This window comes from Bidens hawaiensis, unplaced genomic scaffold, assembly GCF_021521415.1.
Source record: "Bidens hawaiensis isolate Kalapana, Puna unplaced genomic scaffold, B.hawaiensis_p1.1 tig00041718_1, whole genome shotgun sequence".
NCBI classification, from domain to species: domain Eukaryota; kingdom Viridiplantae; phylum Streptophyta; class Magnoliopsida; order Asterales; family Asteraceae; genus Bidens; species Bidens hawaiensis.
Window position 1 is genome coordinate 12777 of NW_027505735.1, and position 17839 is coordinate 30615.

Sequence of the window (17839 nt, forward strand, 5' to 3'; positions counted from 1 at the left end):
TAACTTTAAGATAATCTAACCCAAGAACCAAGCTAGATGATTATGTGAATGCTAGAACTCCTTGATGTTGTATGGATCTTCAAGAGCTTCTTCTTGCCTTCAATCTTCTGGAATTATGATGATAAGGGAGCGTTTTTGTGTATGAAATTCGGGTGTGTCTAGAAGAGAACACAAAAGGCCAATTTATAGGCAAACTGATGCAGGAGGCACAGGGTATGCCAAATTCGGCACAGCCCATGCTGGTCCCCAAATTTCTGACAGAATATCTTTGTACTTGAAGCATGTGCACACATTTGACCATCGGGTGTGCCAAATCAAGCATGGGCTGTGTGAACCCTTGTTGGCCGAAAACAGTCTTCCATCATGTTAGGCATCGGGTTGTGCCAAAGTGGGCACATGGCTGTGCTTGACCTTGCTAGATGACAAATTGTACTTTTCTTTTTGTTATGTAGACATCAGGTTGTGCCTGAATGAGCGCACAGTTGTGCCTGACTAGGCATTGGGCTGTGTCTTCCTGGGCATGGGGCATGCTTAGCGCTGGAAGTTCATTTCATCGCCATTCTTCTAGAAAATTGCTCGTTTCTCTTTTATTAGCTCGTTTATCTCTGGAAATTCAAATTAAACAAGTTAAGTATCAATTCTAACTAAAATTCCCAAGAAATACCATAGATTGGAGCGTATTTGATGTATAAAAGATGTATAATTTTGTGTACATCAGATACCAATTACACCAGCCATCTTCAATTCCAGATCTGCTAGCCCCTGCAACACCTTCTGGGTTTGAATTACATCTTTATTCATAACCAAATTCATATTCTTATCATCCAACTTTGAGCCGTATAGAATCTCATCATCATAGCTTGGAACCCTAATGGTATCAATCGAGAGGATATCCGGAAACGGTGATGATTTACCAGCGGGAGGACATCGAATGGAGTACAGATCGCCGAAATCATCGTCTTCCACTGGATTATTAAACTAGGGAGAAAAAAAGCAGCTAAATTGGATTCCGGTGGCGAGTCATATGGGTTGTGTATCATGACTGGTGTGATGGTTTGAAGGTGAATGATAATGTGGATTGTGTTAATTTTAATATGGATTTTAGGGTCTAATGGTTTTTAGGGTTTGAAGTTGAATTATAATGTGGATTGTGTTATAGATGTTTGTTATAAATAAAAAAAGGTAATTTCCAATTAGGCTGCCACCTCATGTCTGACTTAATTAAAAAAAAAAAAAAGCAACGTCAGCATCTTCACTAACGGCGTTAGTCGTCGGTTAACGGGGGAGTGATAAAAACAAATAGGTTGAAAGTTGGGAGTGGTGGTGGACAAAGTGAAAGTTGAGAGTGATATTAACCAACGGGTGAAAGTTAGGAGTATTAAAAACCAATATCCCATAATAAATTCATAATGTAACAACAATTAAAATAAGAGGTAAAGTACATATAAGTTACAAATGTCTCTATGGTCTGTCATATTGCAATTTAGTCCCCACTTTTTAAAAATTACACTAGTGATCCCTCTTCTTCACTCAAACCATAACACGTATGGTACTTGAAATGGAATTTTGAAAACATGATGACTGATATTAGGGCTGTTCAAAACCGGATATCCGAAATTTCGAAATCCAAAACCAGATATCCGAAACTTTCGGATAGTGAAAATCACTATCCGAATCCGAAACTTCGGATATCCGAAGTTCGGATATCCAAACTTTCGGATATCCGAACCTCGGATATCCGAATACCCGAATATCCGAAAAAATGTAAAAAAAAAAAAAAACTTGTTTTAATAATAAAAACCATACATCATTTTAAGAATTCAAATTTCTAAATCAAACATACAACAACCAAATAACAAGTTTCTAAATCCAACAAACCAAACATATAAAAAAAATATTAAAATTAAAATCCCGGATAATTCGGATAGTTCGGATACGGATAGTCGGATAATTCGGATACGTATTCGGATAGTTTTGAACACCCCTAACTGATATGCAATGAACGTGGACCATAAGTATAATTGTAACGATACGGAGAATTTTGGCATGACTAATTGCAACACCTTAGGCAAACCAACACCGTCCGTAGTTAGAAAAGATTATTGATTCATAAGTAATGTCATGCCTCTTAAATCGCCTACGTTTTGAGTTTAGGTGGTTGTAAAGCAGATAAAAATTCCACAGTTAAAGCATGCTCAGATGAGAGTAGTACCATGATAAGGAACCTTATAGGAAGTCTCCATCAAAGTAACAAAAAACAATTATGTGAGCTTTCGGATGGGCTATCCGTGACCCTGAACAGGCTGTTAGTGATAAGCCGGAGGAAGGTGAGGATGACGTCAAGTCATCATGCCCCTTATGCCCTGGGCGACACACGTGCTACAATGGCCGGGACAAAGGGTCGCGATCCCGCGAGGGTGAGCTAACTCCAAAAACCCGTCCTCAGTTTGGATTGCAGGCTGCAACTCACCTGCATGAAGGAGGAATCACTAGTAATCGCCGGTCAGCCATAAGGCGGTGAATCCATTCCCGGGCCTAGTACACACCGCCTGTCACACTATGAGAGCTGGCCATGCCAGTCGTTACCTTAACTGCAAGGAGGGGGATGCCGAAGGCAGGGCTAGTGAGTAGTAAAGCGGATAATATAGATGGTATGAGAAGGCAGACGTTATAAATGGTATCAGAGACACTCCTAGACACTCCTGAGTCATTCGGGATGGTGGAGCAAACCTCATCAAGGACAAGTTCTTTTTTTTTGGGGGGGGGGGGGGGGAGATTGTAACGATAGAGAAAAGATTAATATGACCCCTTTTACACCCTAGGCAAATCCCGCATTTACATGGTCAGAAGAGATTCTTGGTTCAGAAAAATGCACCGTGTCTAAAATCACCAACGTGTTTAGACGAGGTTATTACTAGGATGGGTGATTTCCTGAGACACCTCAATAGCAAAAATTGGCAATCCCTCATGAATAAAGCAAACAATATTGGTGGTACGGGAGTCCAGATGTTTCATTTACTTTTCAAATAATTAAAACAATTGAGAGAGGGATATTTTATTATTATTATTATTATTATTATTATTATTATTATGTAATTAATTTTTGGAGTCCGTTTTTGCTTATCTATACTATAATACACCAAATAAGGGCAAATTAAGACACCTATTTTTAAGTAATTTACAACACTTAAAGCATGATGTATATGTGTTAGTAAGGGTAAACTTGTCTTTTAAACACAATCCATTCAACTTACAAGTTTGGTCCCTCATCTTTAACCATATTATGTTTTTAATTTAAGTTGTAAACTAACTTCCCACCCATGATTTTTAAACGACTATAGCCTTTTCAAACGTTAATATTTTTATAAAAAATTACGCCATAAAAACGAGCATTTTATTCTCTTTAATTTGGATATGATATTGTTATAATTTTTATCATTTTAAATAAATTAATATGTTACGTACGGGTGTTCAATGTCCAGTATAATCGTGAACCAACCGTTCACTACGTTTTGAAAATTTTGAAACCGACCAACAAACCGAAAGTAAAAAAAGAAAAAGAAAAAAGAAGTCAAACCAATGACCGGTTTAAACGATTTCAATGTTTTAACCGAACCATGAACACTTATATTTGTTACGTGATTAACAGGTTCAAACACCCGCGGCATCGCGCGGGCACCCGTCTAGTATATGTATTACATACAACCAAAAATAATTAAGCCAAACCACCGTTAAGCTGTGATGTACATAGAAATATACATCTTTTCAGCATCAAATAATCTCTAAAAACTGCAATTTCTATCTAATAACATAGCATAAAAGGCTACTTATCATAATAAAACGTAATTTTAGGTGAAACCAAACCTCAAACGAAGAAACAAGCAAAAAGACGAAGAAAAATAGAAGAAAACACAAGAAAACAAAGAAACACGCCCCCATGTCTCAAGAAACACACCCCCATGCTTATGGAACAAGAAAAGACAAAATCTGAGAATAAAAGCACGGGGCCGTGGACGGGAATGCAGAAAAGACAAAGAAGAATTGAGCACATGTCACTAAAAAGCACGGGACCGTGTCTGCTAACCACGGGGCCGTTGCCAGCTCACACAAAAGGCAAAACAAATCTGGCACATGTCATAAAAATACACGGGGCCGTGCTCCATCAAGCACGGGGCCGTGCCTCACCATCCAGATTGCCAATAAATAGTGGCTCATGTTGCATTCATCAAGTGTGCATTGAAAAGATTTATATCTGATTCTCTCTTATAAAAACACACACTAACACTCACCTTGAAGATCTTGTGAAGAGTTTGAAGGTTTGGAGGTCATCACCACTAATCATCATCATCAACCATCATCCCCATCATTAAGAAGAAGGATTCATCTACATTTGGTTTGATTGTTCCAAGTTTAATCATGTATTTGTTATTATCAATCATCTTAATGTTCATCATAATGCTCATTATGAGCTAAACTCCTTTTACCATCTAAAATCTATGAAGAAACTTTGTTTTACTTGATAATTAATCAAGACATGTGATGTAGTCTAGTTAAGTACATGGTTATATTACAATTATCTTTTGATGAGAAATGTTTCACCATCTTAAATCACTAATTCAAAGTTGGTGGTTGTCAATCTTTTTGGCAATCGTTCATGATCGATTCATGTTCTTGAAAGATAAAAATACTTTGATACATTATCGAAACATGGATCCTTATATTGTACTTAGAAATGATGAGATATAAGTTATGGTGTATTTTTCTAAACCTTAGTAATCCGAAAATGGCTTTGCTTAGGATATCAAATTAGCTAAAGAAACCATATGTTAATGGAATGTGTAATCATAACCTACTTAAATCAACCAAGGGGAGGTTGTGTGATGAACTACAATCACCCGAAGTTGTTAGAATTGGTATTTGAGAAATTGAAGTCAATCCTAATCTTTCTACTTAATGAAACTACTTGCCAACTTAAATTGACATCATTGAGATGGTATGACATTAGGAAAGGGTGGACTTTAAAATGCGCATATCATCTCCTTAGTGCCAAAGATGCTCACTTTGGGTTAAGGAGTTATCTATCATATATTGCTACGGTAAGTTTATCACATGTCTACATATTAATTATCAATGCTAAAATGGAGTGGATTCTTGATCTTAGATGGTAACATTCGTATAATTGAACAACTCGTTAGAATTTCTTATCTTGGTCACCTATATATTATATATATATAATTATTTATATTTTATAAAAAGTTCAAAAATTAACCTCAAAATGATTAAAACATCCGATTGAAGTAAAACAACGATTTATTATTTAGAAACATTTGTGTCCACGGATCGATATTTGGTTCTTACCAATACTATTCTACATATACGATATGTACACTTGCCTATTTTGTGTGTGTTTAGTCTTTGTAGAAATCACTTTTATAAATTTAAAACACGATCTTGTGCAAAAGCTAAATATCCAATCTATCATATTTTATACAAGCTACACAGCACGCATCAAGCTGTTTTTACATTTTATAGAAGAAACACATTCCACCATTTTCTACAAATAATGTATTACACTATTACTTGCCTTCAAATTTATGAATTAACACGTTTGACTTTTTATGTCACCTCAAACCTGAATGAACTTGAATTAACCCATACCCAAACAATCAGTTAACGGATGGTCAGAACGAACCGTTTCCAACCAAAACCTATCGTTTATAGACTCAGTTTTAGCATGTAACCGAACCAAACCAAACTGACCCATCCTAAATGTTGTTGGATCTAAACAAAATATCTTCTTGTCTTAAAAAACTCTTGGACCCAACACCAAGTTAAAGAAGACATAATTCCATTCCCATAACTTGTCTGTTTTGGAGTGATTCTTTCTACATCCACAAGACCACAACTTATAGAACTCCTTTATTATACCAACTTGCCATGAGGGCAAATGGCAATGTGGATGTATAAAATGATATCCTTTGACCCTACTCAAGATAACTTATTATACTCACAAACTTTACATGTACTTTTATGTACAATACAAAAAAAGCATATGTGCAAGCAGCATTTAAATATGCAAATGACTATATAGCAAATGGGAAATCCTAAACTTTGACAAACCGTAAAGAACAAATTAGGATCATATAGATTAAGTAAAGAACAAAGCAGAGATTAACATTATCGTTTGCGAGGGGAGACGAAGCAAATAACCGAGACAACAAAATGACAATAATTTGAAGGTGTTTATGCAATCTTTAAACCAAGTGGGACTAAGACATGAACCAACTACAAGGTCCACTACTCATGGTGTCACTTTTGGGATATTACTAGATATGATTATACAATATAATATACATTATGCAATACGTCGATTGTCTTGTATTGAGGACATGGTACGGGTTGATAAACTGGTTAGCTGACAGCCAAAAGGGTATGCCAAAATCGTCCCAAATGAAATAATAAAAAAAGTTTTAATACCATTAATAAAAAGTGCTGCATTAAATCCTTAGTAAGACACCATCTGCTACATGTTAGTCAAAGTTACTATTACCTGATATGAAATGCACATCATCTGCAGAAACAAATGATCAACTTTAAAACATATTTTAAACAAAATCTTGACTTGAGTAAATTCTAGGTTTCAAATGTGTAACTACAGTTGTGAATATAGCTACCCAAGTTATTTCTTCATTCACATTGATTGTCATTAAAAACTAGTATGATCCTGCGGTCAAATAGTTGGACAATATCCTAAAGAATAGCAGGGGGATAAGAACATTTGTGTGATGCTTACAATTCCACGCAATTCTCTTTAAGCTATATATGCATATACATACACATCGCTTTATATATTAGAGAGCATTCATTTTTAACACCAATAATACGTCGGGAACTGCCAAAAACACATCAACTCTAGTTTAATTTATTATAAAAACCAACTAAAATGCATGCAGATTCCACTCTTTTAAAAATTACTTTTAAATAATGAAAAATCGTTAGTAATTTTATCGAAATGCATATGTGGGCACCTTTATATTTTTTAAAATAGGAGATAAAATACGAGGGAGGAAAGAGAGAAAAAACAATTTGTTTTTCAATTTTACAACTTTTATTAAAGCATAATATTGGTTTTCAATAGAGGGCGGCACACACACGTAGTGTTAGGATCAAATACAAATAGCTTTTAACGTGTTTTGTAATACCTTGCATGAACAACAGGGTATGTTAAAAAACGCCATTTCCACATATAAAAAATAATGGATCAGACTGTCGGCCTATAGAAGCCCAAAAGAATCTAGGCGGGCCACAAGGCCCATAAGAACAAACAGCGTTACCCAAACACCATTCACGTAACTTACAATTGAAGAATGTGAGTGGATAGAGGTGCACAAATGGTCTTTTTTTTACCCGGAACTGGGTAGGAACCGGTTCTAGGTATGCTCAAAAATAGTTAAAACCGAGTCGGATAGGAACCGATTCTGGGTATATTTGGGTATTTGACCAGGTTTTCCAAGGTCTTTCGGTAGGATTGGGGCGGGTTTTGACCGGGTATTTCCGGTTCCAGCGGTTTCAAGTCGGTTCCAGGTATTTTGTGCACCTCTGAGTGAAAGAGAGAGATGCAGTAATTTTAGTTCACCTCATAAATTTTTAATATTTATATTGAAAGTGATTGTCAGTGAAAAAGAGAGTAAGGCCATGTGTAGTGGAGGGACTACAATTGGGGGCGAATTGTGTCATGTGACACCCAGTCAGCAAGGGGTGAGAATTTGTTTTTGGAGTGTAATGGTGTAGAGGCTACAAGTTGGGCCCACAGTATCTTTTTTTTATTATTTTCTTTTTATAATTAAACTAATTAAATAAAAACCAATTTATTTAAATAATTAAATAAAAATGCATTAAAATTAAAAAGAAATACAAAAAAAAATACATCACTAAAAATATAAAAAAACATATAGCCCGGTTGGCGTACATGTTTAGGTTCGGGTCGAGAAATTGAAACGGATAGCTCAGTTGGATTAGGTTCATCGGGTTCCATTGTAAGTTCACGTTCGGTTGGTTTTGCGAACCATGGTGTTGACCGAAAGGAGGAAATGGGTGGTTCAGTTGGTTCGGGTTGTTTCTAGAATTCATTTTGCATATACATATATACACACACACATATATACATATACACAATAGTAATATAATAATAATATATAATATAATAATAATATTCTTCATCTTCTCCGGGCGATAAAAAGAATCCGCCCCCGCCCCAAATCGCCCAAAAATCACCAGGGGCGGTGTTCTAGCCCCAAGTCGCCCTTTTGTCGCCCAATCTCGCGCCCACTACGTTTGGCCTAAGAGAAAATGTAATTATAAAAGTATAAAAAATATTATTAATTGAAAATGAGAGAAAATGTAGTTTTTTTTAATAGTATTTTGGAATTGAAGATAAGTGAAGAGATAAGAATGCTCCAAGCGCAAATATTACACTATAAATGAAATAACCAAAACCACATCGTAAGATGTAATTTATTGAAATTAAGAGCATTCAGAAGCCCATCCACCAAATCCTTTCTTTTTTTAAAATATAAAAAAACTCTTTTAAAACACAATCCATCTCTTCTACAAATTTCTTTCTCTAACCCTAAATTATATAAAGTTGCTATAACTTTTCATATATTAAAAGTACTATTCATCCTCCAAATTTACATGATTATATAACAAATGAGAAAAATAATAAAATAAATGTTTTGAATAAGATTAAGATAAAACTTAGGGAATGAGATGTGAAAGATTTCTTAAAATGAAAGATATACTTTTAAAAAGTATGGTTTAAAACCAATAACTACTTTTACATATAATACTTAACAAGTTTTTTACAAGGATTATAATGTAAAAAAAATATAAAATAAGTAATACAATATCTTTTTTTACAAATTTCTTGACTAGACCATATAATAATATTACATTCATATAAATTGTAAATGATTCATAAAAAGATACCAATATGATATCATATTACAATCATCATCACGATTTCATATATCTTGCACAACAATAAGTTGCATCGTTGCCATATGCAAATCATCATGATTTGCACGACGTGTAGTTGGACCTTTTTCATGAACTTCATCACTAGTATCACTTTATGTGTGATTGTAGGATTCTTGTTGAGACATGTTACATGACCCAGCAAACCCACCGTCCATTCTAATAAAGTTATGGATCATCGCTATCTCACTACTCACTTAGTGCTCGTCGTTGTAATTAACATGCATATCTCTCGATAACGACCAACTAGCTTTCCTCACCAATCACCACAAATGTTCCTTCAATGATATTTCGCAATGAGTGATGCTAATTAAATGTCTCTTTTGGTTCGCAAGGAACATGCAACCCACGTCGAAAATCCAACATTTAACTGCTATGTGTGCTCCTCGCGAACCAAAAAGGGCACCACTCATCATTGCAAAATATCATTAAACGTATGCTGGAGTGTGGAAAGCTATGTAGCCATTATTGAGAGTTATGTTAGGATTAAACGCACACACGAAACTGAACACGACACGAAAGCAATAAACGAACACGAGGATTTAACGTGGTTCGGTCTAAACTGACCTACGTCCACGGGTGGCAACTAGGTATATCTTTATTGAGTGACAAATATTACAAGTACATAATGTTGTTTATATAGAGACTGAACTAGTGTTAGTAAATTATTATGCAAGAAATCTAAACCGGGCCGGGCTTGGGCCCGACCGCCCACACCCGTCTCCTCTTTTGACTTCATATAATAAACCGAGCCAACAAGGCCTACGAACCCAACAATCTCCCACTCGGAGGCCTTGAGTACTCTCGTCTGCACTCCTGATTGTACTTCTGTAATCTGAACATTAAACTTCTTCTAGTTGCCACCGCCTTCTCATCAATTAACCTGAAGGCCCGTTGAAGCTCCCCGGAGCTCCAACACGTCAGTCACGGCTGAAACTGCCCCTGACCCATTCTCTGTCCCTACCGGCTCCCACTGTAACGAACTACCGGATCCTGAGATAACCTGAGAACAAACACTCTCCATATTCAGCAAGTAATTCATTGGAGAGACTTTTACAGCTGGAATACTGGTTTTCTTAATCCACTGTCGACCTGGAACTGTAACTGAAACACGACCTGTGCTCCCACTGTCACGATGTCCCCCAACTGATTTAACCTTCCTAGCTCGTTCATCCTGAATCTTCACTTTGGCTCTGGATTTGTTACTTGCAAAACGAACCTTCTTCTGCCCACGAGATTCTGTGAACCGGACTTTGTCTTTCACCAAAACTGGATCCACTCCTTTCGGTGACATATCGACCATATACAACGAACCCATTTTCTTGCCACGAGCAACCACGAGATTCCCTTTGACTACTTTCCACTGCCCATTCCCGAACTTAACATCGTGCCCTTGGTCATCCAACTGCCGAACTGATATCAAATGTTTCTTCAAACTTGGAATAACCCTCACGTCTTTCAAAGTCCAAGAAGTACCGGCTGAAGTTATCAAATCAACATCTCCCATACCCGTAACCTCTAAAATATCATCATTCGTTAGTCGAACCTTTCCAAAATCCCCAAATTTAAGATTCTTCATCGTTTCACTACAGTGAGTGGCATGAAACGATGCACCAGAATCCATCACCCAAGCATCAACGCTACTCTCAACACTACAAACCAAAGCCTCATCACTACTGACCCCGTCATCTGTGTCGTTTTCTGTAACGTTCACCTCTTTCTTACCATTCGGACACTGATTCCTGAAGTGTCCTTTCTCTTTACAACCCCAACATTCAATATCCTTACGAGTCTTAGACTGACTCCTCTTCCTGCTCCCACTGCCTCGCTGTTTTCCCCTACCTCTACCTTCTGTGACTAGCATATTGCCTGATGATTCACCTGAACTTATGCGTCTTGAATCTTCTCCCAGAATCAGATCTCGAATCCCATCGAAAGTAATATTTGTAGACGAACTACAAACTGCAGTCACTGTTTGCGACCAACTGTCGGGCAAAGAGGATAATAACAAGAGGCCTTGAACTTCATCATCAAACTTAATGTCAACTGACACTAAGCGGGACAAGATCGAATTAAGATTATTGATATGAGTTGTAACTGACCCACCCTCTTTCATTCTTGTTGTCACTAGCTCTCGGATAAGATAGACTTTATTCGCTGCCGAAGGCTTCTCATACATGTTGGATAGTGCGTCCATCATACCACGGGCTGTGGTTTCTTTCATGACGTTAAACGCCACATCTTCCGACAACGACAATGTAATACAAGCCCTAGCTTTCTTGTCTAACTTCTTCCAATCTGCTTCTGACAACTTTTCTGGTTTTTCATCCTCAAACACTACATCCAAGTCTTTCTGACAAAGTAGTGCCTCAATCTGCATCTTCCACCAACCGAACTTCTGTCCGTCAAACTTCTGTATCGAAACCTTTCCGTCTTCTGCCATAACAATGACTAAAACGAAAAACTGGATAAAAACAGAGACAGACACAACAATGGCACGGGCCTGAACTTAACGACTGTTCTACTAAACTCTGTTAAAAAATCAACCTATTTATACGCAGCGGAATATCGAACTGAAAATCAGAAACCGAAACTTTAAACTGAAACGATAAACCTGACAAACGCGGTTGGCACTGGTTCTCGATTTCTTTAACGTTTCTTCTGACTTGACAACTGTTCTTCAAAAATAGGCTCTTGATTCAATTTGTTCTTGGTTCGGTTAGGCTGATCAGCGATAACAGGTAATCAGGCCGGCTTCACTGCTCGGCTACCACACTTATACTTCGACCACAAACCCGTAACGGCATCTGGTTACTCAGTTCTGTCGGCTAGACTGCCCGACACGACTTTTAGCGGTTGATGCTTCTTGAATGACGATCGAACAAATCGGTAATAGGGTGGCGGCGCTACTGCCGGCAAACCCTAATTGAACTGATGACCAACAAGACGAACCCGGTGACCGCTGGGTTAATTTGGCGGCTGCCAAAAAAACGAAACCCTAGATCAACCCTATCTTCTGCAACTCAAAAACAACAAGCGTTGGCTTACGGTGGTGTATGGCGGTGGACTGAACCCTAGTCGCGATCGTCGGGCTGGGTTTAGTGGCGGCAAAACAGCGGCGGCGTAAACCCTAACGACAATCGGAGAACCGTAGCGGCGGCGGAACCCTAGCGCAGTAGGGTGGCGGCGGCTGGATGGTTTGGCGGCGACTCGGCTGGTTCAACGTGTTCTTCGCGTGATCCGAACCTAAGCTCTAGATACCACTTGTTAGGATTAAACGCACACACGAAACTGAACACGACACGAAAGCAATAAACGAACACGAGGATTTAACGTGGTTCGGTCTAAACTGACCTACGTCCACGGGTGGCAACTAGGTATATCTTTATTGAGTGACAAATATTACAAGTACATAATGTTGTTTATATAGAGACTGAACTAGGGTTAGTAAATTATTATGCAAGAAATCTAAACCGGGCCGGGCTTGGGCCCGACCGCCCACACCCGTCTCCTCTTTTGACTTCATATAATAAACCGGGCCAACAAGGCCTACGAACCAAACAAGTTACGCATGTTAGTTACAAGTAAAAGCACCGAGTGAGTACTGTGATAGCATCGATGGCAGTCCATAAATTTATTAGAAAGACAGGAAGATTTGATGAAGCATTTAACAGAGCACAACCAAGAATCCTACAATCTCACATAAGATGGTACGAGTAATGAAGTTCATGAAGAAGGTCCAAGTGCACGTCATACGGATAATGCTGATTTGCATACGACAATGATACAAGACATTGTTACGCACGATATAATAGAATCACGAGAACGAATGTACAATGACAGCATTTTGGTATTTTGTTTATAAATTATTTACAACTTATATTAACATAATATTATTATGGTCTACTCAAGAAATTATAAAATTTGTAAAAGAATTTATATTATATATTTTGTAATTTCTTTTAAATTATAATTTTTGTCCAAAAAAATTGTTGTGTGTATAATATTATAAGTAAAAGTAGTAATTGGTTATAAACATTTAAGAATCTCACTTTGGTCATTTTACATGAATAAGCTAAGTCAAACCCTTTTCAAAAACTAACTTATTGGAATTTCCTACCACAAAAGTTAATCCAAACACTTTTGACCAAAACTACTTTTGGAGTTAAATATGCAACCCATACACCCTCTAAAACTAATAAAATCATTATACATAACCCCAAAACTTTTAGACAACCTTCAAAATAAACAGTATAATAAAAATGAAACATGCAAATTAGTCTTTAAAGGCAAACCTAGCATTACCTTTATCATCTAATCTATCTTTATAATTTGTCATGGTTGACTTATCTTATTTAATAAAGCGTTATCATTAGTAAAATAGATAAACTAAACAAGGATGAGAGTGCAAACTTTATATCAAATTGCAACAACTTTGTCTATAATCACACAAACTGAAGAAAATTTTACTTACCTAAAATGATGGCTAATGTAACATTCTAAGGTTTTCAATGCCATCGTCTGAATAACATTATCCCAATGTATTATCAGCATAGATAGATACAATATTAAGAAATTTAACACATACCGATGAACAATATGGTGAGCTGGCAGTGTGACTTCATCCGATCATGGTTCGTTTTCTACCTCGTTGTCTCACTGTGACAAGTTAATAAGCAATTAATGTGTTAGATATGATTATAGAAAACAATGTGTTTAGAACTTTTTTTAACTTATATTTTTTGCTTGACATATTTGAGATAAAACATAACCGAAATAAACTCATTCATATCTAAAATATACCTTGACCAAGTTTGTTAAATGTGGCTGACCATTGCTTTGAAGACTTCCTGTATGCTGCAAGTATCTTATCCATCTGTCCAACAAAATCGAATAAAGGTTATGTCAATTAATATCAACTGACGTGTCTCTGCACGCTAAAGCGTGTTTTAGTAAAGTACAGGCTTACCACATTCCCGCAAGAAGAATGCATCGACAACAAGGCCCGTTCAAGTACATATAAATCTACAGCTTTATCTTCTGAAAGTGTTGATACAAAGCTCAAGCCAAAATCAATCAAAACCTGAATATATATGCCAAAAGATACATACAATCAAATAAAAAGTCTTCTAAATATTTACACTCTCCATTAGAGTTGTAAACAAACCCAACAAACCCATGTATTCTTACTGAACAAACATTTAATCATGAACAGTTCTCGTTCATGTTCGCTTGTAAAGAAAATGAATGTATTCGTGTTTGTTTATGTTTGTTCATTAAAATTATAAATGAACAGTTCAAGATTGAACACAAAAAGAGCATGTTCGTTTAAATTTACCCCAAAAAATGATCGAAAACAAACAATTAAACGAACAGAGTTGTTTGTTCATACTTGTTAATTAAAAGCACAAATGAACAGTTCATGAATGAACACAATTGAATAAACATTTAAACGAACAGAGTGTTTTTGTTCGTACTCGTTAATTAAAAGCAGAAATGAACAGTTCACAAATGAACACAATTGAATGTGGATAAACAAACATAACTAATGTATTGTACCTAAAAATTTATTAAAACTAGACCTGACTGCAACGCGTCTAAAAAACGACCGTGAATGGAAAGAAGCCAATAACTTAAAGAAACATAGACAATGAACATAAATAAACGATCGTGACACGCGTTCATGTTCGCTCGTTTAACTAAATGAACAAAAAACTATGCTCACACTCATTCATTTATGAAACAAACATAAACAAACTTCCCTCCGCACGATTAACGAAAGGTTCACTAACGCTCGGTTCTTTTACAAGTCAACTGTCCATGCATGTGTAACTTTCCAATTAAATAAAATTTACAAAACCATACCAGTTGGTTAGTGTCAGTGCGCCATAACATATTTGACGTGGTCAAATCCCCATGAACAACCCCACCATCATGTAACTTTCCAATCGTATCCCCAATTTGCAAGGCGATATCATCCATCTTTTCCTCAACAACTCCCTTCATTCCAAAATCAAGAAATACATCTTTGATAGAGGGACCCTCAATATACTCAAACGTGAGTGTATGTGATACAGGGTCTACAGCATAAAGCACAGGAGTGTGAACTCCAAGCCGTCTAGCCTTTGTCATACACCTAGCCTCCTATAAATAACCGTACAAAAATATAAAAAAATCATAACTATAGTTACTAAGGGGAAAGTTAACGTACAAATTAAATTAGCGTGCTAACTGTGAAAATCAAGTAGTGTAGTTATATATACAAGTAGTGTGATTATGTAATTGCATCGTAGTGTAATTACACTATGTTGTAATTACGCTACGCTATAATTACACTATGTTATATATATAATTACACTACTTGATTATCACGGTTAACACGTTAATTTAATTTGTATTTGATCCAAACCCTAGTTACTAATGATGTTTTTTACAGCATAAATATGGAAAGGGCTAATAATAATAGTAGTGAACAAACTGCATTTAACCGCTTGAGTGTGAGCTTGGAGTCTAGAGTCGGGTGCCTGTACTTCTTCGAGAAGCGTTCCTTAACAATTGACTTTCTTCCAGCAAATGAAGACTCAAACACTCTCTGAGAAACATTAATTAAATATCTATCAGTTGTGAATGAGAAATTAGGGCTTCTAATTTGAATAAAGTATGAAAATAAATTAGCTTACAGCTTCAGCGCCTTGCTTTATAAGAACCAAAGACGTGTTTTCTCCGTTGGTTTCGGTATCCATGTGTGTATGATTTGCTACAACATACAAAAGAATGTGAACATGTTTAATTTGTTTGTGCTACAAATTAATCAAATTTATAACTTCGAATGCTCTTTTTGAAATCCAATTGGTTTATGGGCTTCTATACTTTGATATATTTATAATTTACTATTAACATAGTAAGTGTAAGAGAGAGTATTGAACAAACCGTGGACTGTTATTAGACGAGCAGATGTATGTGTTCCATGGAGAGGGGAGAACGGCGGTGTTGTGTAAAGTTTGAAAACCCTAAAAAGATATTAAAACCCCACTTTAAACATAAAATAAATAATTACAAAATTTAAGAAAAAAAAAACCGGGCCGGAGAGAGTAATCGAACACGGGGCATCTCCAAACACATGAGTTGGATGTGCCTATGTGTATATTACTTACTTTCTAGGGCTATAAGCGTATCAGACGTCTGGTTGTCCATTCTAGGGGGGGGTCTTATGTAATTATATTATAGAGTAATTATCATAGAGTAATTACATAATTACTCTACTTGTATATATAATTACTCTACTTGATTCTCACGTTTAGCACGTTAATTTTATTTTTACGTTAACATTCCTCATTGAATATAATCTTTTATGCTAGTATTTGGATTAGGTATGACTAAATAAGATTTGGCTTATGTTATAATCATTGTAGTTGTATTGGAATAAATGACAAACATGAATAGTTATTATATGATAGTAGGTTTATACGATTCGAACTTAACTCATACTTCTGGGTGGGAGGGGGGGTTGATATTTACGACTTGTGTCAAACAAGATAAAAAAACAAGTATATTTTTGAAACCGAAAACAGACCAAGAAACACACAATTTGCATTTGACTTAAAGGTGAATATGTAATCTGGTTCGATGCTAATTGGTTAGTATAGTTCAAGTTTCGATTCAATTAGTTTGAAGCTGAATAACGAACACTTATATAAGTATTATGGTATTAAAATTAAAAATAATAATGAATAAGAAATACAATAATAGTTGGATGACTTGTCACCAACCCCATTACATTTATTTTACCTTTCATTTACTCATAAAAACTTGCCTGAATCTTTAATACATCAAATGCCTAAATATCTTTTGTAGATACACTCTTCAAATGTGCCTAACCTAACATACCCACCTATAATGCATAAGGACCACACTAAAAACATTTTTGTCCATGTTTATTACTTTTTTATAACATATAATGTTATTCGCTCATTTGTTTTGACATTGCCTACAATTTACTAAGATGTCAAGAAGTGAGTGAATTTGTTAAGCGACAAACTGATGTTGGTTATTACTTTCTTATAAAAGATAAAGTGTAAGGAATTCGTAGTATGTAACACATGGATAATATGAGAGCAGTGAAATACACTTTAAGGTAGAGATAATTACGTAGTTCACCCAAAATTCTTAATCGGATAAAACTTGATATTTTGACAAGAAAAAAGTATGTGTTTTGTGTGAATTTGACTAGAGAGTGACCATTGACCATGAAGTCGTATTTGCAAGATTAGGGCTAAAAGGTGTCTTGGCGGTTACCAATTTGAAATTCAAGTTGTTTTAAAAATATTTGTGCCCAGTTTTAACAACAAATTTTCGCATGTGAAAATCCATTAATGAAAATTCTAATGAAGTTTTAATGAAACAAAAATTATAAAAACAAAAAATTTCCAAGCTGAAACAAGCGGTTCTGCCCTTTTAGCTTTAACACCACAAGGGGCATTGCCCCCTTAGACTAGAGGTGCACATCCTAACCGGTTAACCGGTTTGTAACCGATTCTTTAACCGGTTAGTAACCGGTAGTAGTCTAACCAGTTTATAACCGGTCCAAACCGCCGGTTTATAACCGGTCCAAACAGCCGGTTTATAACCGGTTATTGAGTTCAGGAGACAAAACCGGTTAGTAACCGGTTTTTTGTAAACCGGTTAACAGGTTTTACGCAAAAAACGAGCTGCAACATATATTACTGTTATAAACGGTAATATTACCGTTTTTTTGACCGTTTTGTGTACTTTGGACCCATTTTAACCCTTCATAATTAGTATA

At 36.1% G+C, this 17839-nt stretch overlaps 1 protein-coding gene across 1 annotated transcript; it reads right to left on the reverse strand.

The window, feature by feature from the left end:
- Positions 1-13478: 13478 nt before the first annotated feature.
- On the reverse strand, positions 13479-16072 carry LOC143615034 (uncharacterized). The gene is made up of 7 exons (XM_077088293.1): positions 15967-16072; positions 15717-15793; positions 15515-15628; positions 14902-15180; positions 14006-14119; positions 13840-13912; positions 13479-13695 (listed from the first exon to the last, which is right to left on the reverse strand). The coding sequence occupies exons 2-7, from the start codon at positions 15777-15779 to the stop codon at positions 13658-13660; spliced, it is 681 nt and encodes a 226-aa protein (XP_076944408.1). The 5' UTR covers positions 15780-15793; positions 15967-16072; the 3' UTR covers positions 13479-13657.
- Between the last annotated feature and the right edge of the window lie 1767 nt (positions 16073-17839).

Coding starts and splice junctions, on each gene's coding strand:
- LOC143615034 (XM_077088293.1), bottom strand. CDS start 15,779: ATGGATACCGAAACCAACGGAGAAAACACGTCTTTGGTTCTTATAAAG. Junction 14,120..14,901: donor GCACTGACACTAACCAACTG/GTATGGTTTTGT, acceptor ATATATATTCAG/GTTTTGATTGATTTTGGCTT. Junction 13,696..13,839: donor ATTTAACAAACTTGGTCAAG/GTATATTTTAGA, acceptor AACTTGTCACAG/TGAGACAACGAGGTAGAAAA.